Here is a 16305-nt window from a genome sequence, read left to right on the forward strand (position 1 = left end):
GTGACAGATCATCTGGTGCGCATATTAGCGTTAGTGGGAACGTACGTGTAAACTTTGACTCTCTGTAGCCCATGATGTTATCAAAAGACATAAAATAATGCTAACAAGTCAATAATTAACAACATTCTACTCTTTACCGCTGTTCAAAATTCAGATTATAAGATTCTCAATGAAACAAAGAATAGCACGATAAATAAATAAATAAAAAAGTCTATTTAATGGTTTAGAAATTGTCCAAGTTAAAATTATTTAATTTGACCTATATATATATTATTGTACTGTAGAGCTCATGTTTTCTCTTAATTTTAGGATTAGTTAAATCTTATTTTATGGTACCCGCCATGGTTATTTAAAGATAATACTTTTAAGGGAAAGACCGTGATAACAACTTTAATATACGAATGAATTATGGTATCTTTAAATTTATAAAATAATAAGATAAGGTTTATGACATTAGTATTTACTAATTCATAATTGAATTTAAAACATTTCTTTATAAAATAAGCAATATTTCTTTCTAATATATATATATATATATTTGCCAAATTATACTTGATTAATTGTGATGATCAAAATTACAATGAAATTAGTTAACTTGCAAAATGAAAGATGAGTTTTTATGACGTAATAAATAAATAAACTTAACAATTTGTGATCCCATAAATTGAATAATATTTTCTTCTTTTTCTCAGGATAATAATACTTACTAAATTGAAATTGTATTATCTCATCCGCTAATAGCGCCATTAAAAAGTAATGGTTAATTTAAGTATTGATTAAATAACTTTGTCTGATAGAATAAGTAAAAGTAAAGATACTCAACAATCAACACCAAAAAACTTCACACAAGATTATATTCATTTTTTCTTATAATCGTATGGTAAGAAGTTGAAGGAATTTGAACCAACACTCCAGTCAACTAGCTTGTTCATAATAATAATAATAATGATAATAATAATAATATATTGCGTAACTAGAAAAAAAACATGGACCAATGTTAACTTCATTAAGAATTCAGGTATTTAGAATAAAATTATGTTAGACCGAAAGTTGGAGAGTATATCTTATCTTTAAAATTTAAATACAATATATTTAATTTCAGACGTATAAAAAATATAAAAAGAAAGAAAATAAACAAATGAATATAGAACAGTATTGAAGAGGAGAGTCTCGTTTAAGATGTCTTATTGCCATTTCGATTCTTGTTGCAAATGATGATGGGAATAGTGGTTTTGAGAGAATTACTGCAACAAATTATATTACTTCTTCTCTTTGGTTTTCAGTTCAGAAAATTTCCAAAAACTGCCTCTACCTTTACCTATTGCAGTTGCAGAGGCGGGAAAGTTTCTCTCTTGTTGCTTTGATTTGAAAAAAGATCTGTTATTTTTTTTTGCCTTCTTCTTGTTTGTTTTTGAGAGAGTTTGTTTGGTTGTTGAGAAAGTTGAAAAGGGCAGGAGAAAGAGAAGGAAATCAAATCATTTTCAAGCTGCTCTGCTCTGTTCAAGTCCAAGCTTAGCTAGGAGAACTCAACTGTACCTATCTAAAGCTGATACTATATTATTATACGTTTGCATGTATTCATGTATTTTTTTATTAATTTATTGTTTTATTTTTTTTCTGTGTTTTCTTATGGCCAAAAAGTCTTGCTTGTGTGATGATTGTATGTTTGACATGATATGGTTTTGGATTGTTTGTTGCCTACAAGTTGTTGGATAGGTAAGCTTATGGTGATGAAAGCTAATAATCATTGATTGCTCGGAAGAAGAGTTCTTTTTGATGTCCTAAATTTTTTCGAGTTTTTGAATGTGTTCTGCCATTCTTTTTTTATTTCAACATGTTTCTTTAGAGTTTCTGGGCTAGTTGGAAGCAAAAATTGATGTATGATTGCTATTCTTTTGAGGCAAACAGTGTTTTACTTCCAGCCTTCCCTTTAAAGACAGCAGATGTTCTGCTTCGGTCTAATAACCGAAACTCCAATATAGTTGTGGAATTAGGATAATTCTCTACTGTTTTTGGCCTTTCGAGTTGCAATTCTCATCTGCACCGGAGATTAATCTTGTGCTTTTGTGATAACTCTCAAAGTTGATGGTGGAAAAAGCAACAGGATGTGTTTTGGGTCACATACTTTCTCTAGTTGCCGAGACTTCCTCTGTTTTCACAGGCCTTGTTGTTGTAACTTCATAAGCATGTTCCATCATCGACTTTCATTTGTTTGTTATCCTTTTCAAAACTTGTGATTTTGCCGGTTTGGAGTTGTGCCTTCGACCTCGATCATCATTTGTATAAGACAATTAGAGAGCTTGGTTGCTCTCAGTTGTGTGCAGTCCATTTATCACTACTTCAACAATGATACAACAGTCTGGTTGACTTGCTTCTTCATTCTCTTCTCTGTTCCCTTTCCATTCAGTTTTTATGCATGATGTCTTTTTTCCGAGTATTTTTGGGAAGTTCTGACTTGCTAAAAGGGGTGGTAGTGGTTAAAGATACCACATGTTTGGAGATTTCCTCCCTAAATAGTAAACCATGCATGTAGGACCAGGTCCACCATAAGCATGTCAAGTGAGACAAGTACACGGTAGATCCAAAAATGGTGGGTTAGGAATGGCCGAGACACAACAAAAAATGGAAAGAAAGGGTCCATGCTTGGTTATCTTTTTCTCCGTATGAATGTTATGGGAGTGTTTTGATAGAACACATTCACATAGACCTTTCCTGGCTGCAGAATGCCATTCAGTGAACTATTAGTGGTTCTACACTTCCATGAACCTAAGATTCTTCTTTATCTGCTATAAATCTGCATTTACTTTTGCCTCCCAAGGTTTCAGAAAGTCATGAATAGTGATGTGCATTAAGATATCAGTCTCTGATACCAGACTGGTATAGTTGGGATCTCATGTTCCTTCGCCTTTTTTGCCCTTCTAAGCTTGTCAATTCAGTTTATATTTTGCCAGTCTCTGTCTTACCGTGTTTTTCCTTACTCGGATATCTTTCACAGGCTTGTGGTGACTTCCCGTCCCAACTACAGAAACTCTTCTGCTGTCAATTGAACCCCAGCACCTTGTATTATTCTCGCCTGTGCATATATGCCAAAAGCTCATTGATCCGCTTCCATCACAAGTCCAGGGAGAATGAATTCTACATCCACTCAGTTTGTAACCTCCGGAAGGATGGGCATTTATGACCCTATGCACCAGATTGGTATGTGGGGAGAAAACTTCAAGAGTAATAGAAATACAAGTACTATGTTTATAGCAGGTAATCCAAATCCATCTGCATCGATAATCATAGCACCAGACACAAAGCTAGACGATCAGGTGAAAATTGTTGGAAGCTCGTCCTCGGTTTTTGTATTTGGCTATGCTTTTGGATTTACAAGCTGAAACATATTTGTTATTTCCTTGTCTTTAGTCAGAGGATACTTCACACGGTACGCTTGGACCTTCTAACAAGTATGATCAAGAAGCATCTAAGCCTTCTGATAAGGTAAAGTCTGTGCCGGTGTCCTTGCTGTGGATCTCTCTCTCTCTCTCTCCTCCGAAAATATATACCTTATCATATATAGCTACGGTCTCAAGTTCTACTAAACCTACTTCCTCCTATGATATGAGCTACCACCCCTTGATCGGCTGGTTGTCTTGTGTCTTTTGATTTTCTTGTCTTCTTTCTCCAACGAGGTCTTTACTTTAGTTCAATCACCATTTATTTGAGATCTTATGTCAAGATTTAAACCCTGAAATAATTTCATGTTCTTTCTGATGACGATAAAAATCTGATTTGCTTGAACGTTTGAATATTATCCACATTTATACTCTTTTCATTCATAAATTTTGGGATCTGTTGTTTGCTATATATACTGATAGAAATATCCTCATTTTCCAATTTTTTCAGAAGTCAAAAAATTAACTCTGAGTGTTCTTTCTAGAATAATATAAATACTTGCTTCATAATTAGTTCACACATGACTTCCTACAGGTACAAAGACGTCTTGCACAGAATCGCGAGGCTGCTCGTAAAAGCCGTTTACGGAAGAAGGTAGGAAGGACCATGAATTAAAAACCACTGGCCTAAAAGCAAAGAGTGGTTTCGTGTTACTCAATTTGATTTTAATTTTTCTTTACAGGCTTATGTTCAGCAGTTGGAATCAAGTCGTACGAAGCTCCTTCAGTTGGAGCAGGAGCTTGACAGAGCTAGACAACAGGGCCTGTATATCGGTGGTGGAGTAGATACCAGTCAGCTAGGCTTCGGTGGAGTTACAAGCTCGGGTATATGTCTTTTACGTTTCGTGTTTTTAAAAAAATTAAATTTTTTATTATTTTAAATTAATATTTTCAAATCATTCTAATATAATTTTTTTAAAATAAAAAGTATTATTTAAATATATTTTTAAATAAAAAATATTTTATTACATTGTTTATTCTGCTGTCTCACTCCCAAATAGCGGCCTGTCTCTCCCACTTTGCAGCAGGCATTGTCAAATGTTTTATGTCATTAACCTTTTAAGATAATGTAGATCATTAATGTTCCGCTTAATTTTTAGCTTCCCTTCTTCTTCTTCAGTCTGTTTGAATTCACATGAACAAAGCAGACCATTCAAAGTAGAATTAATTTGCTACATTATTTAATTTATATATTTGTGACTTGATCATGCATTATTGTTATGTATTATTATGTTAAAAGAATGAGTTCAATGGCAAATAAAAAGTAAAACACTATCCTATAGTAAGAAGATACGAATTATAAACCATCTAGGTGGTGGCCAAGTGGTAAGGACTTGGGATCAAGGGGTTTGCTCCCTCTGTGATCTCAGGTTCGAGTCCTTGGTTGCTCATATGATGGCCACTGGAGGCTTACATGGTCGTTAACTTCAGGGCCCGTGGGATTAGTCGTGGTGCGTGTAAGCTGGCCCGGACACCCACGTTAATCTAAAAAAATAATCCATTTCTACCAATATTCTTTGCATATGTGCGAATCCTAATACGTAAACAAACACCCACAAGTTATAAATAAGTTTATGAAAACTACAAAAATGCACATTGGAAAGCTCTTCACTTACACACAAGACTTTTTTAACACTTGATATGCCAAACACCCCCTTGAAATATTGAAAAATCAAGACTTTTTTAACACATGATATGCCAAACACCCCCTTGAAATATTGTCGACAGCTGCTGCTGCTTGCTATCAACGTAAAATCTTTATTAGTGACATGTCATCATTCACTTATGCCCCAAGTTGGCACTTAAAATATGGCCTTGAGAGGTTGCTGTTGTACATGAATCTGTACTGAAAAATGTCAGCACTTTCTTGATGTGCTCAATCTGATTATCTTTGCCCTTAAATTTCTGAAGGACATTTTGCTTCTTGCAATTTATCTCTAATTTTGTTCTTTCTATCAACCATATGCTAACTCTGAGGATTTTTCAGGGATTCTAACTTTTGAGATGGAGTATGGGCAATGGTTGGAGGAGCAAAATAGACATATTTGTGACATGAGAATAGCTTTAAACGCTCATATCAGTGACACAGAGCTCGGCATACTTGTAGAAAGCGGCATGAGCCACTATTTTGAACTTTTTCGCATGAAAGCAACTGCAGCTAAAACTGATGTTTTTTATGTGATGTCTGGCTTGTGGAAATCATCGGCAGAAAGGATTTTATTGTGGATTGGAGGGTTTCGCCCTTCAGAACTTCTTAAGGTGCAGGATTAATTATTTAAAATTATCAATTGAAGGTTATTCATATGTTTATACGGGGGTGCTTTTGAACTTCTCAATGCATTGTAGCTTGCGCTGATGCTGGGTTCAGTGTATGTTGAGCATTATGCTGGTAATTGCTATAGTGTGTGACTTATTGGCAGTCTGGTTAGTTAATTTTTACAGTTGGTTTTTGGCCACTGTCCCTTTTGCTGCAAGCATTTCATTTATTCCAAGTTAGAGATTAGAGGAGCTGAAAATGTTGTGGTTGAAGGAAAAATGGATGTGGCCCTTGTTACTCCAAAACGATGGGTTTTTTTTTTTTTTGTCTTGTGCTGGATATGCTAGGCAGAATTCATGCCTGGAGTGCCAGCAAGCTGTGTAATATTTTATATTGCTTTTATGTTGATTACAGATTCTCTTGCCTCACATTGAGCCCTTGTCAGAACACCAAGCTATGAATGCTACTAGTCTTGAAAAATCATGCCAGCAAGCTGAAGATGCTATTTCACAAGGAATGGCGAAACTCCAGCAAACTCTAGCAGAGACTGTGGCAGCTGGTCACTTGGGTGAAGCCAGTTACTCTCCTCACAAGGAAACTGCAATGGAGAAGCTAGAAGGTCTGGTCCGCTTTGTTGAGCAGGTCTTCTTTTGCATCTTCTCCTGCACTCACAATACACATACGCAATCCATAATTTATGTTCTTGCCAATCAACTGGGTTTCATAAAGTGATCACTTCAATTTCAGAGAAAAGGGCATTCTCAAATTTCATTAAGGAATATTGGTGCCTTCCTGAAATAATTTTGTTGTGTAGATGGAGGTGCATCAACTTTTTTGCTAGCATTTAGGTCAAAACTGGTTGTGCTTGAAGTTATGCTTCCCAGCTTTCTGAATGAAGTCAAGCAACTGAGCTTGTTGGCACATCTAACATCAACTATCTGTTTTAACAGGCGGACCATCTACGCCAGGAGACTTTGCGGCAGATGTCTCGGATCTTAACAGCACACCAGGCAGCTCGAGGCCTTCTTGCTTTAGGAGAATACTTCCAACGGCTTAGGGCTCTGAGTTCACTTTGGGCAACTCGCCCTTGCGAGCCTGCCTAGATTCGTATTAGAAGGACCCTATAGGTGGTGAAGATCTCAAGGAGATAATCATCACCAGAGCCATACTCAGAAAGGAAAAAGGTGCGCCTTTCGGTAATGTCGTTATCTTATATGGAAGATTCAAGCTTCTGGCATTTTTCAAGCAGCATCCCATTAGTGGAAAGATGTAGATATAAATAGCCATCCTATCAAAGTTAGTTGTGGTGAAATCAATTTTCAATGCTGTTACTGTCTTGCCATCTAATGATATATTACGTTTTGAGTTTGCAGGTGAAACTTTGTCATGTAAATTGGTCTCTGTGTTTTTTGTTTTCATCTGCCTTGTACATAATTGGTGAATATTGCTACTTATTTGTCGTCTCCCCATCTCCCTTGCTTATGCAAAACCCTACTTGACTTTGAGTTTTAGGCCTGCAAATGAGAATCTTCTGATAATGAGAAGGTATTTTCGGGTAAAATGCTAAAGAGTGAAACCTTCTTGATTTTGAATTCTTATCGGATAACAGCTAATTTGTGACACTGGAAGCCTAGCTCGCTAATCACTTAACAAACTCCAGTCGTTGAAGTTCATCTTTACCAACGCCAAATCGAATAGTTGAACATGATTGGTCTTTGATTCTTTTATCTGGGAAGATTTTAATTTTCATTTATTTTCTGTATTAGCAACTCTTCCCATCGCCCTTTTCTGGAATGTTAATTACGAGGAGAAATAGAAAAGGAGAGTATCGCTAGCTTGATAACTTAGTGTAAACTATCGTTTTTAAAATTTTAATTTTTTTATAATAAAAATTTTAATTTTTTTATAATAAAAATTTTAATTTTTTTATAATAAAAATTTTAATTTTTTTATAATAAAAATTTTAATTTTTTTATAATAAAAATTTTAATTTTTTTATAATAAAAATTTTAATTTTTTTATAATAAAAAATTTAATTTTTTTATGTTTTTATTGTTTTAATACACTAATCTTAAAGTAATTTTAAAAAATAAAAAAATTATTTTAATATATTTTAACATAAAAAATATTAAAAAAAAACCGTAACTATGCTTCCAATTTTTGTTTTTCAAAAACATTTTAAAAAAATTAAAATTTTTTATTTTTATTTCAAATTAAATTTTTTTAAATTTTTTAATATATTTATATTAAAAAAAAAATTAATATATTTTTAAATAAAAAACTATTTACAAACATATTCAGGTGCATACGCGCTGAGTATCCAGAAACTACAGAAGCATTATTGATCCTGCAAAATTGGGACACAACCGTCACTGGAAGTCAGGTCCCATTGCAATACAAGTTTTTCTGGGGCATTCCTGCTCCTTAATTACATCACTTACAAAACAAAAAGATCTGATGCCTTGCCAACATCGACCTGTTGCATATACTGAAATCGCTGAAGCCTCTCTGGGATTTAGTTCCTTGCATGCGTTTTCAAGTAATGGATCTATTGGCTCACGTTGTTGACATCTACATTCTTCGGACATAAAAAAAAAAAGTTTGATTTTTTCAGGTAAGGATTGGTTAGATATTTGCTCGTTATTATTGCATGCAACCTATCAGAAGAGATCCACGCCAAAAAAATTGAATAATTACATATTCATCTCAGCTAATGGCAAGTAGTTCCTCACAACTTCAACGTTGAGCATTCCAATGCGCCGACAAGAAAGTCTGCGTGTACCAAAACAAAATCCATGACAATAGATCATTCTGTTAAAAAGAGCATATAAGCAAAATTAACAACTAATCATCATGCAGGCAAATTGGATTTTTTTTTTTTTCATGGGTGCCGAGTTCTTCAAAGCTCTCGGAATCTCTCCTGAAAGCTATCTTATTGCTCATCTAAAAATCACAAGGCTTTAATTTATCTAAGCACTTGAAGAGACGTTGGCATCAAGAGTACCTGCATCGTCTTTGGTGAAACACATTGGCGGTTTGATACGGAACACATTCCAATGGATTCCAGTATTCCACCTTTGCCGACTAGGATGCCAAGCTCTGCACCCAGGAAACAGTGATGATAAATACACATTAGAAATGGATGAAAAAACCATTTGGTACTCAAAGGCTTATCTTTTACATGATTATGGGGTTGGGAGGCTGTCCTCGTTACCTCTAAGTTTCTCAAATAAGATTGCAGTTTCGGCTTTGGCAGGCGTCTTTTCCTTCCTGTCAGTCACAAGTTCTACCCTCGACATTAAGCCCCTCCCCCTTGCATCTCCAATGACTAGAACAACGATTAAAAATTTCTGAGCAACTTAGAATATCATTACTAAAAGCACATTGTATTGCATTAGAACATTAGTAGTGATTCAGAAGTTACATATCATCAGAAACATCTAAAATTATATAACCATTGAATGTCTGCGGAAAAAATTGATAAAATTTGGACTTCTGTTTGGCTTGTTGATTTCTATTCTACACAAGGCTACAGAAGAGAAACTAGCTTTGCTCATGGCTCGTACAAAAACATTAATATATGATATTTGCACACATTCACAAGCAGCTCAATTTGAGACACTGTACAAGCACATGCATAAAAAGAAAAATCATCTGCAAACACTTGCAGGAATGAATAGAGTATTAATACAAATCTGGTTAGATAATTGAGAAGACTTTACCCCAGTAAATGCTGGTAACTTGGTATATGAACAGAAACATACCCAAAAGTATGGTTTACTATAGTGGGTTAATAATAGTTGGTTCACTAGGTTTGCTTTCAAAGGGTGCAAACAGACAGCCTATATAACAAGGCTCGAAGCCTAGGCCAACAGAATACCAAATATAGAGACAAATGGAAAATGTCGAGTACATCACACAGGCAAAAGTCGCAACAAAGTATTTAGAACCAAGTTCAAGAGAAATTACCGTCATGTCTTCTTTGCAGCTCTCTCAAACGTCCAAGTATTTGTGAACCAACATCAGCACAGTGCTCTTGACGCCTCTCTTGGTCAATGACTCTCAGTACTTCATGTCCACCGCCAGAACACACACGGTTTCCACCAAAAGTATTGAATTGAATTTTCTGTGCCATTACTTGTGCTATTTCTGGTGTTGTTACTACAGCTCCCAATGGCAAACCATTGCAAATACCCTGATAAAAGCTAATTGTGTTGTTTGTGAGATGGTCAAACAGGTTTCAAAAGACAGTAAAAGTAACATATGAAGCAAGAACTATATAAAACATAGAACTATCTTTTGTAGCACTAAGGAACAAATCTCAAGTCGTGTGATTTTAAATACCTTTGCCATGGTAACAATGTCAGGGATGACACCTTGAGTCTCAAAACCCCAATAGTGGCTTCCTGTGCGGCCAAACCCTGATTGCACTTTGTCAGCTATGCGAACTCCCCCTGCCTCACACACAATGTCATTAACCATTGTCAAGTATCCAGGGGCTAATTCAACTGCTCCTCCAACTCCCTATATTCACCAAAAATATAAAAGAATGAAGTTCTTTTACAATTTCATATTCAAGGTTGTCAAAACAGCCATGTACGCTGCTTATGGAAACAATACTTAAAGTCAAGTCACCAACCTGAATAGTTTCGGTAAATCCAGCAACTTTTCCAGAAGTACCTTAATCGATGTGATCCTGCACAATTTTCGCATAACCAGTAGGGTCAGAGCCAAAGATTCCTCGGTATGGATTTGGATTAATAACATGATGAATTTCTCCCTGAAGCATTCTCCAGTCAGAACCACTGGCATCAATCAAATTTCAATAAGTGATCATATTTCCATGCAGCAATTGTAGATAAACAAACCTGTGGAATTGAGTATTTCCATGTGTTCCTATTGTACCAGATCTTCCACCATGATATGCATTTTTAACGAAATCATTTCAAGATTACCAGTGTATAGTCTAGCCATCAGCATCGCTAATTCATTTGCTTCTGACCCAGAATTTACAAAATATACAACCTGCAGATGAAAAAAATTTTAAGATGTAGATAGTGTTTCTGATCAGTATGAGAAGCAGCAACCCATAATTTACTCCAATGATGTTGTGTACCTTTGACACAAATAAAGATGAATCACATAATGATTACCCACAAAATTCATGTTTTAAAATGTTAAATAATTAGTTTGAGCAGGAAGCAACAAACCACTTAGACAAACGATCATCATTTCAACACAAAATAAAAGAAAATAACCAAAACCCAAATTACATCATCATTGTATCCCATTGACAAGAATGATGTTTTACCGAAAGGTATCAAGAATAGCAGAAACCTTGAGATTTCCAGGCATCTTAGCAGCTAAGGCCTCAGCAAAATCAGCAATAGTGTGGTCCAAGTAAATGATAGTAGCATGTTGGAGCAGCTTGCTTTGCTCCATAATTGCATTTAAAATTTGAGGATGGCAGTGGCCGCAAGAGACAGTCACTATCCCAGCAAAAGCATCCAAATACCTCCTTCCATTTTCATCAAACAAATATCGCATCTTTCCTTCAACTATATTCAACTACAAAACCAAAATAACATCATCAATCAACACACCAAAAAAAAAGGAAATCTTGAAAACTAAAAGTGCACGACAACGCATAATAATAATAATAAATAAAGCAAGTGAGGTTCTGGCCTAACGATGGGAGAGACTTGTCCCCTTCCTTCACACCTGGGTTCGAATCTTACTATACATGTTTGTTACCTCTACAGTATCTTACCTGCTTATTGGGTTTGCAGGATGTTCAATGAGCCATGTGGATTAGTCGTAGTGCGCGTAAACTGGCCCGGACACCCCACGTAAATAAAAAAAAATAAATAATAATAAATAAAACCTCTTATGCTATTTAAGAAGAGATAAAACATGAAATCAAAAGCCCATGTAAGATCAGAAACTAACAGGATTCCGTTAGTAATGATAAAGGGAAGGACCCGGAAATTTCTTGCGTTTTTGAAAGATTTCATCAGCGAATGGTCCATTGTAAGGTTTGGGCTGGGAATCAAATGGAGGGATTTTAGGAGGAGATTTGAAAAGGGAGGAAGCAACTGTAGAGTAAGAAAGGTCTATATAAATGGTAAATGATTCGTCTAATTTTTTAATGTTTTCTTTAAGACTTGTCTTCAATAAGCCATGACTGAAGCTACATTCTTTGCTTTCTGAGAGGGAGAGGGAGCAGAGGGTGGCAGTGATGATATGCGTGAGAGTGAGAGTGAGTAGGTACGGCTTCGTTTTTACTATTTTGTACCAAGGCAAACCAGTTTTAATTAAAAAAAATTAAATTAATTTTTGTATATATTTTTAAATTATTTTAATATATTAACACTAGAAATATTTTTTTTAAATAAAATAATATTAATGTAATTTATTTTTAAAATAATAAAAAATAATTATTAACTCACATCCAAGCATATTAAATAGATATGTTAATTTTAAATAGTATAATTTAACTAGTTAGATTCTAAATTTAGTTTTTAAATATTATTAATTAAAATTTTATAAATTTTAAAATCATTGAAAAATTATATAATTATTAATTTTAAAAATTATAAAATTAATTAAGATATATATAAAATAATTTAAATATTTACATTAATAACAAAAAAAATATAGATAGCATGCTTATAAAAAACAATTTGACAAATCACCAACTTTGTATTCGACTTCTAAAGAATTTAGAATGATAATTAAATCTAAATAGATAAATATTTATTTTAATAATATTAATACAATAGATAATAAATAGAATATTTATATTATTAAACTTAATTAGAATTTTTTTAAAATCTAACTTGAAATATATATATATATATATATAACTTATGAATATTTATTTATTTATTTTAATAAATAATAGGTATAATATAAATATCAAAAAAATCCAACTTATATCCATTTTTATTTTTACTCAAATGACATTATTTTAGATTTTAAAAAAATCAAAGATTGATTTCAGATCAATCCCCTGGTTCATGACTAGGTTTCTAAATCGGATAAATTCGTAACCAAGTTTAATAACTATATAACAGTTAAATGACGTGCACGCATAATATTTATCAGAGGTGGACTGATTAGCCAATCCGATTTGAGGATAGAGGCTGTTTGTGCAATGGATCCAATAAGAATCGGAAACGCAGTGAAAAAATTAGGATGAATCAGTTCAAGACCAATCCATCACATCGCGTGTCATTTGATTTTAAATAAAAAAAAAAAAAGAGCTTTTCAAACTGTGGGAGGTGTGGTTGGTTTTTTTCTAAACGCTACGACACCTCTTACCAAAAATATACATGGAATCAAGGGATTTGTTTCTTTTGTGATCTTAGATTCGAGTTCTTGGTTGCTCATATGATGGCTACTAGAGGCTTACATGGTCGTTAACTTCAGGACCCGTGAGATTAGTCGTGGTGCGCGCAAACTGGCCCGGACACGCACGTTAATCTAAAATAAATATATAATTTTTGTTTTTAGAAAGTGTCATACTTTTTATTAAAAGCATAAAATTTTTGTTTTTAAAACATATAATTTTTATTTTTAAAAAATATTGTGTGTGCTTTAAAAGAATGATACTTTAAAAAAAAGTATCACACCTAACACCCAAACACTCTCTTAATAGTTGATATTATGCTTTAAAAGTATTTTTTAAAAATTTTTATTTTTTATTTTAAATTAATATATTTTTAGATATTTTAATATATTAATATTAAAAATAATTTTTTTAAAATAAAAAATATTTTAAAAAATAACTAATATTATACTTCCGACACCTTCAAACATCCTCTGGAATATGTGAATCGACACCTTTCTTTTTCTTTCTTTTTGAATTTTGGTTTTGTATAACACGTAACCATGTCTTTGACTTCTTTTATATAGAGAATAGCACGGTAGCCCATGACTTTTTCAGACTAGACCCTTTTTTTTAACACGATTAAAAAATATTTAGTTAAAGTAGCACTTCAAAAAAAAAAACTGAGAGGTTGATTAAATCTTTATTAATTTAATAATATAATAAATAAAAAACAGCAACAAGATATATATATATATATACACACACATACAAGTGAAGATATACACGTAAAATTGGTAATCTGGCATATAAAATTAAAATAATTATATAAAAAATAATGTGAAAAATTCCATATATATTCAATTGAGAAAATCCAATGTATATATATATATATGAGTTTGATTTTACATCCATTTTGTTGCGTTCTATTTCTTATTGAAGTGACTAAATTACGCTATTTTGTTATGATATAGAGTTTTATTTTTAGGAGTTTGTAAAAGTTATGTAAGAATATAAAGGTACCGTGTATTAAATTAAATTAAATAAATTTAATTCTCAGGTTTAGATTTACATGGCATATTTCCCTCCCACCTACAAAAGAGAAGATTAAGACGACATAAAAAACAAAACGACAGCACATGCAAATCGATAAGGATGAAAACTTAGTTAGAGAAAGAAAGCTTGGAACTGACAAGCTTTTCGTAGAAGTTAAAAAAGAGAGGAACCCAAAAAAGTATTTGCGGTTTTTGCAAGGTTTCATCAGCTAAGGGTCGTCCTTCGTGAGGTTTTGGCTGATAATCTAATGGTTGGAGCTGAGGAGAAGAATCAACGGATGAAGGACTGTAGAGAAAGAACTGCAGAGAGAGAGAGAGAGAGAGGGTTCCTACAGAGCTTGGTTTTGGCTTCTCCTACGGTTCTTTTCAAAATTTGTCTCTGGAAAGCCAGGACCAAACAGCAAATGATTTTGAGAGGTGAAAAAACAGGGGTTGGTGGTGCCTGCCCTGGCGGGCTGCGTCAAGAGTTGACCATGGGGGTGTGATCAATAGTTTTTTATATATTCAGAATCGGACCGAAACCTCGTTTAAACCAATTAATTTTAATTCAGTTTGGTTTGGTTTTTCAAATAGAAAAACCGATAAAACTTGTTTTTTTAGGGGGTTTTCTTTGAGCTTTTATTGGCTTTTTATGGCAAGATCTAGTTGATTTTTATAGTATAAGAGTAAAACCAAAATAAATTTATAAAATAGATCAAATAATTGAAAATACTCAACAACATATATATCTATAATAATATTAAAAAAAAGATATGAACTTATCCTCCCAGAATTTTATTACAAGGAAAACCTGTCCAAATAGTTAGACATGTTTTTTTTTATAAATTAGGAAGAATATAAGCTCCATGTTTTTTTAAAAAAAAAATACAAATCTTAAGGGTTTGGTATCATTATAAACAACAAACTTTTTAAAAAATGAGATATATTTTATATGCATTCTTATAAATACATATTACGAGCAACATGTTTCATTTTCTCTGGTTTAATTTGATTAAATTAATTTTAAAATTTTAAACTGAAATCAAACCATGCCTAATCTTTTATGGTTTCTAATTTGTTTTTTTTTTTTATCATTTTGGTTTTCTTAGTTAATTCTTTTTGGATTTATATGTTAATATTTTTTATTTTTCTTAAATTAATTATTTTTTTCTTAATTTTTTACTCGCTCCTAGATATCACACTATTATTTTTATTTATTTGATAACTAAGATTGAAGCTCAAGTTATTCCATGGAAAATAAGATTTTTATGAATCTGGAAAATTTTGAAATTGATATAAAATTAAAAGGACAAAATTAATATCAATATGCAAAACTAACTTAGAAAAATCTAAAAAAATGCATTGAGTTTTTGTTAATTAAACCATATGATATAAGTCAACGCGTCATATTTTACTATAATACTCCAAACATAACTCTTCTAAAATGTAGCTAACATTGCCATAATAAAATCTAATATTAACAAAAAAAAAACTTTAATATTGAATTAGTTATAAATTTAGTTTTATATTTTTTTTCTTTAAAATATTATGAATTATTATAATGTTTTTCTACGTGGTTTTTTATGAATTTTTTGTTTTTTTAAATGATCTTTATTGATTTTATTTTTTTATATTAAGTTGGTTAAGAATTTTACTTTATAGTTTTTTAAAAAAAAACTTTATGGATCATTACAATATTTCCTCACATAGTTTTTATTTTGTTATAGTATTTCTCCACATGTTTTTTTTTTAATTTTTTTTGATATTTTTTTTAATATCGAATTAGTTGAAAATTTAGCTTTAACTTTCTTCACATATACTTCTTTCATTTTTTTTTGTTTTTTTTTCAAAATTATCTTATTCTTTTTTTTACATAATTTTTTTTGTTGATTTTATTTTTTTAATATGGAGTTAGTTGAATATAATATTATGGATTGCTACAGTGTTCCCCACATGATTTTTTTGTTATGATTTTTTTTAAAATTATCTTTATCAATTTTATTATTTTTAATATGAAGTTAGTTAAGAATTACAAATGTAGATTTTCTTATAAAACACTATAAATTATTGCAGTGTTTTCTTGCATGATTTTTTTTTCTTTTTTTTTTTGTTATGATTTTTAAAAAAAATTTCTTTGTTTATTTTATTTTTTTTAAATATTAAACTAGTTAAAAATTTAATAACTAATACTCTAAAAGACGTGGGGAAAGCTATAGTACTTTCCCCACGCCACACGTTTTTTTTTTT

At 32.2% G+C, this 16305-nt stretch overlaps 1 protein-coding gene and 1 pseudogene across 6 annotated transcripts; one reads left to right on the forward strand and one right to left on the reverse strand.

The window, feature by feature from the left end:
* The first annotated feature begins 1174 nt into the window (after nt 1-1174).
* LOC105123848 (transcription factor TGA1-like) lies at nt 1175-7255 on the forward strand. Of its 6 annotated transcripts, none has more exons than XM_011023596.1 (8): nt 1175-1532; nt 2996-3314; nt 3409-3483; nt 3973-4032; nt 4121-4262; nt 5425-5696; nt 6109-6336; nt 6645-7255. In XM_011023596.1, the coding sequence occupies exons 2-8, from the start codon at nt 3129-3131 to the stop codon at nt 6795-6797; spliced, it is 1116 nt and encodes a 371-aa protein (XP_011021898.1). In that variant the 5' UTR covers nt 1175-1532; nt 2996-3128; the 3' UTR covers nt 6798-7255. The 6 variants fall into 6 exon arrangements, with proteins under 6 accessions (XP_011021898.1, XP_011021901.1, XP_011021894.1 ...); XM_011023599.1 differs by having other exon boundaries at nt 1180-1570; XM_011023592.1 differs by having other exon boundaries at nt 1180-1532; nt 2983-3314.
* Nucleotides 7256-8206: 951 nt separating this feature from the next.
* LOC105124094 (alanine--glyoxylate aminotransferase 2 homolog 1, mitochondrial-like) overlaps nt 8207-16305 on the reverse strand; it is a 12658-nt pseudogene continuing 4559 nt past the window's right edge.

This window comes from Populus euphratica, unplaced genomic scaffold (genome assembly GCF_000495115.2).
Source record: "Populus euphratica unplaced genomic scaffold, PopEup_1.0 scaffold12.1, whole genome shotgun sequence".
Classification (NCBI taxonomy): Eukaryota; Viridiplantae; Streptophyta; class Magnoliopsida; order Malpighiales; family Salicaceae; genus Populus; species Populus euphratica.

What these genes read in the sequence shown, in the direction of transcription:
- LOC105123848 (XM_011023596.1), top strand. Translation starts at nt 3,129, where the DNA reads ATGAATTCTACATCCACTCAGTTTGTAACCTCCGGAAGGATGGGCATT. An exon ending in CATCTAAGCCTTCTGATAAG is followed by an intron (nt 3,484 to 3,972) that starts GTAAAGTCTGTG and finishes GACTTCCTACAG; the next exon opens with GTACAAAGACGTCTTGCACA. An exon ending in GCCCTTCAGAACTTCTTAAG is followed by an intron (nt 5,697 to 6,108) that starts GTGCAGGATTAA and finishes TGTTGATTACAG; the next exon opens with ATTCTCTTGCCTCACATTGA.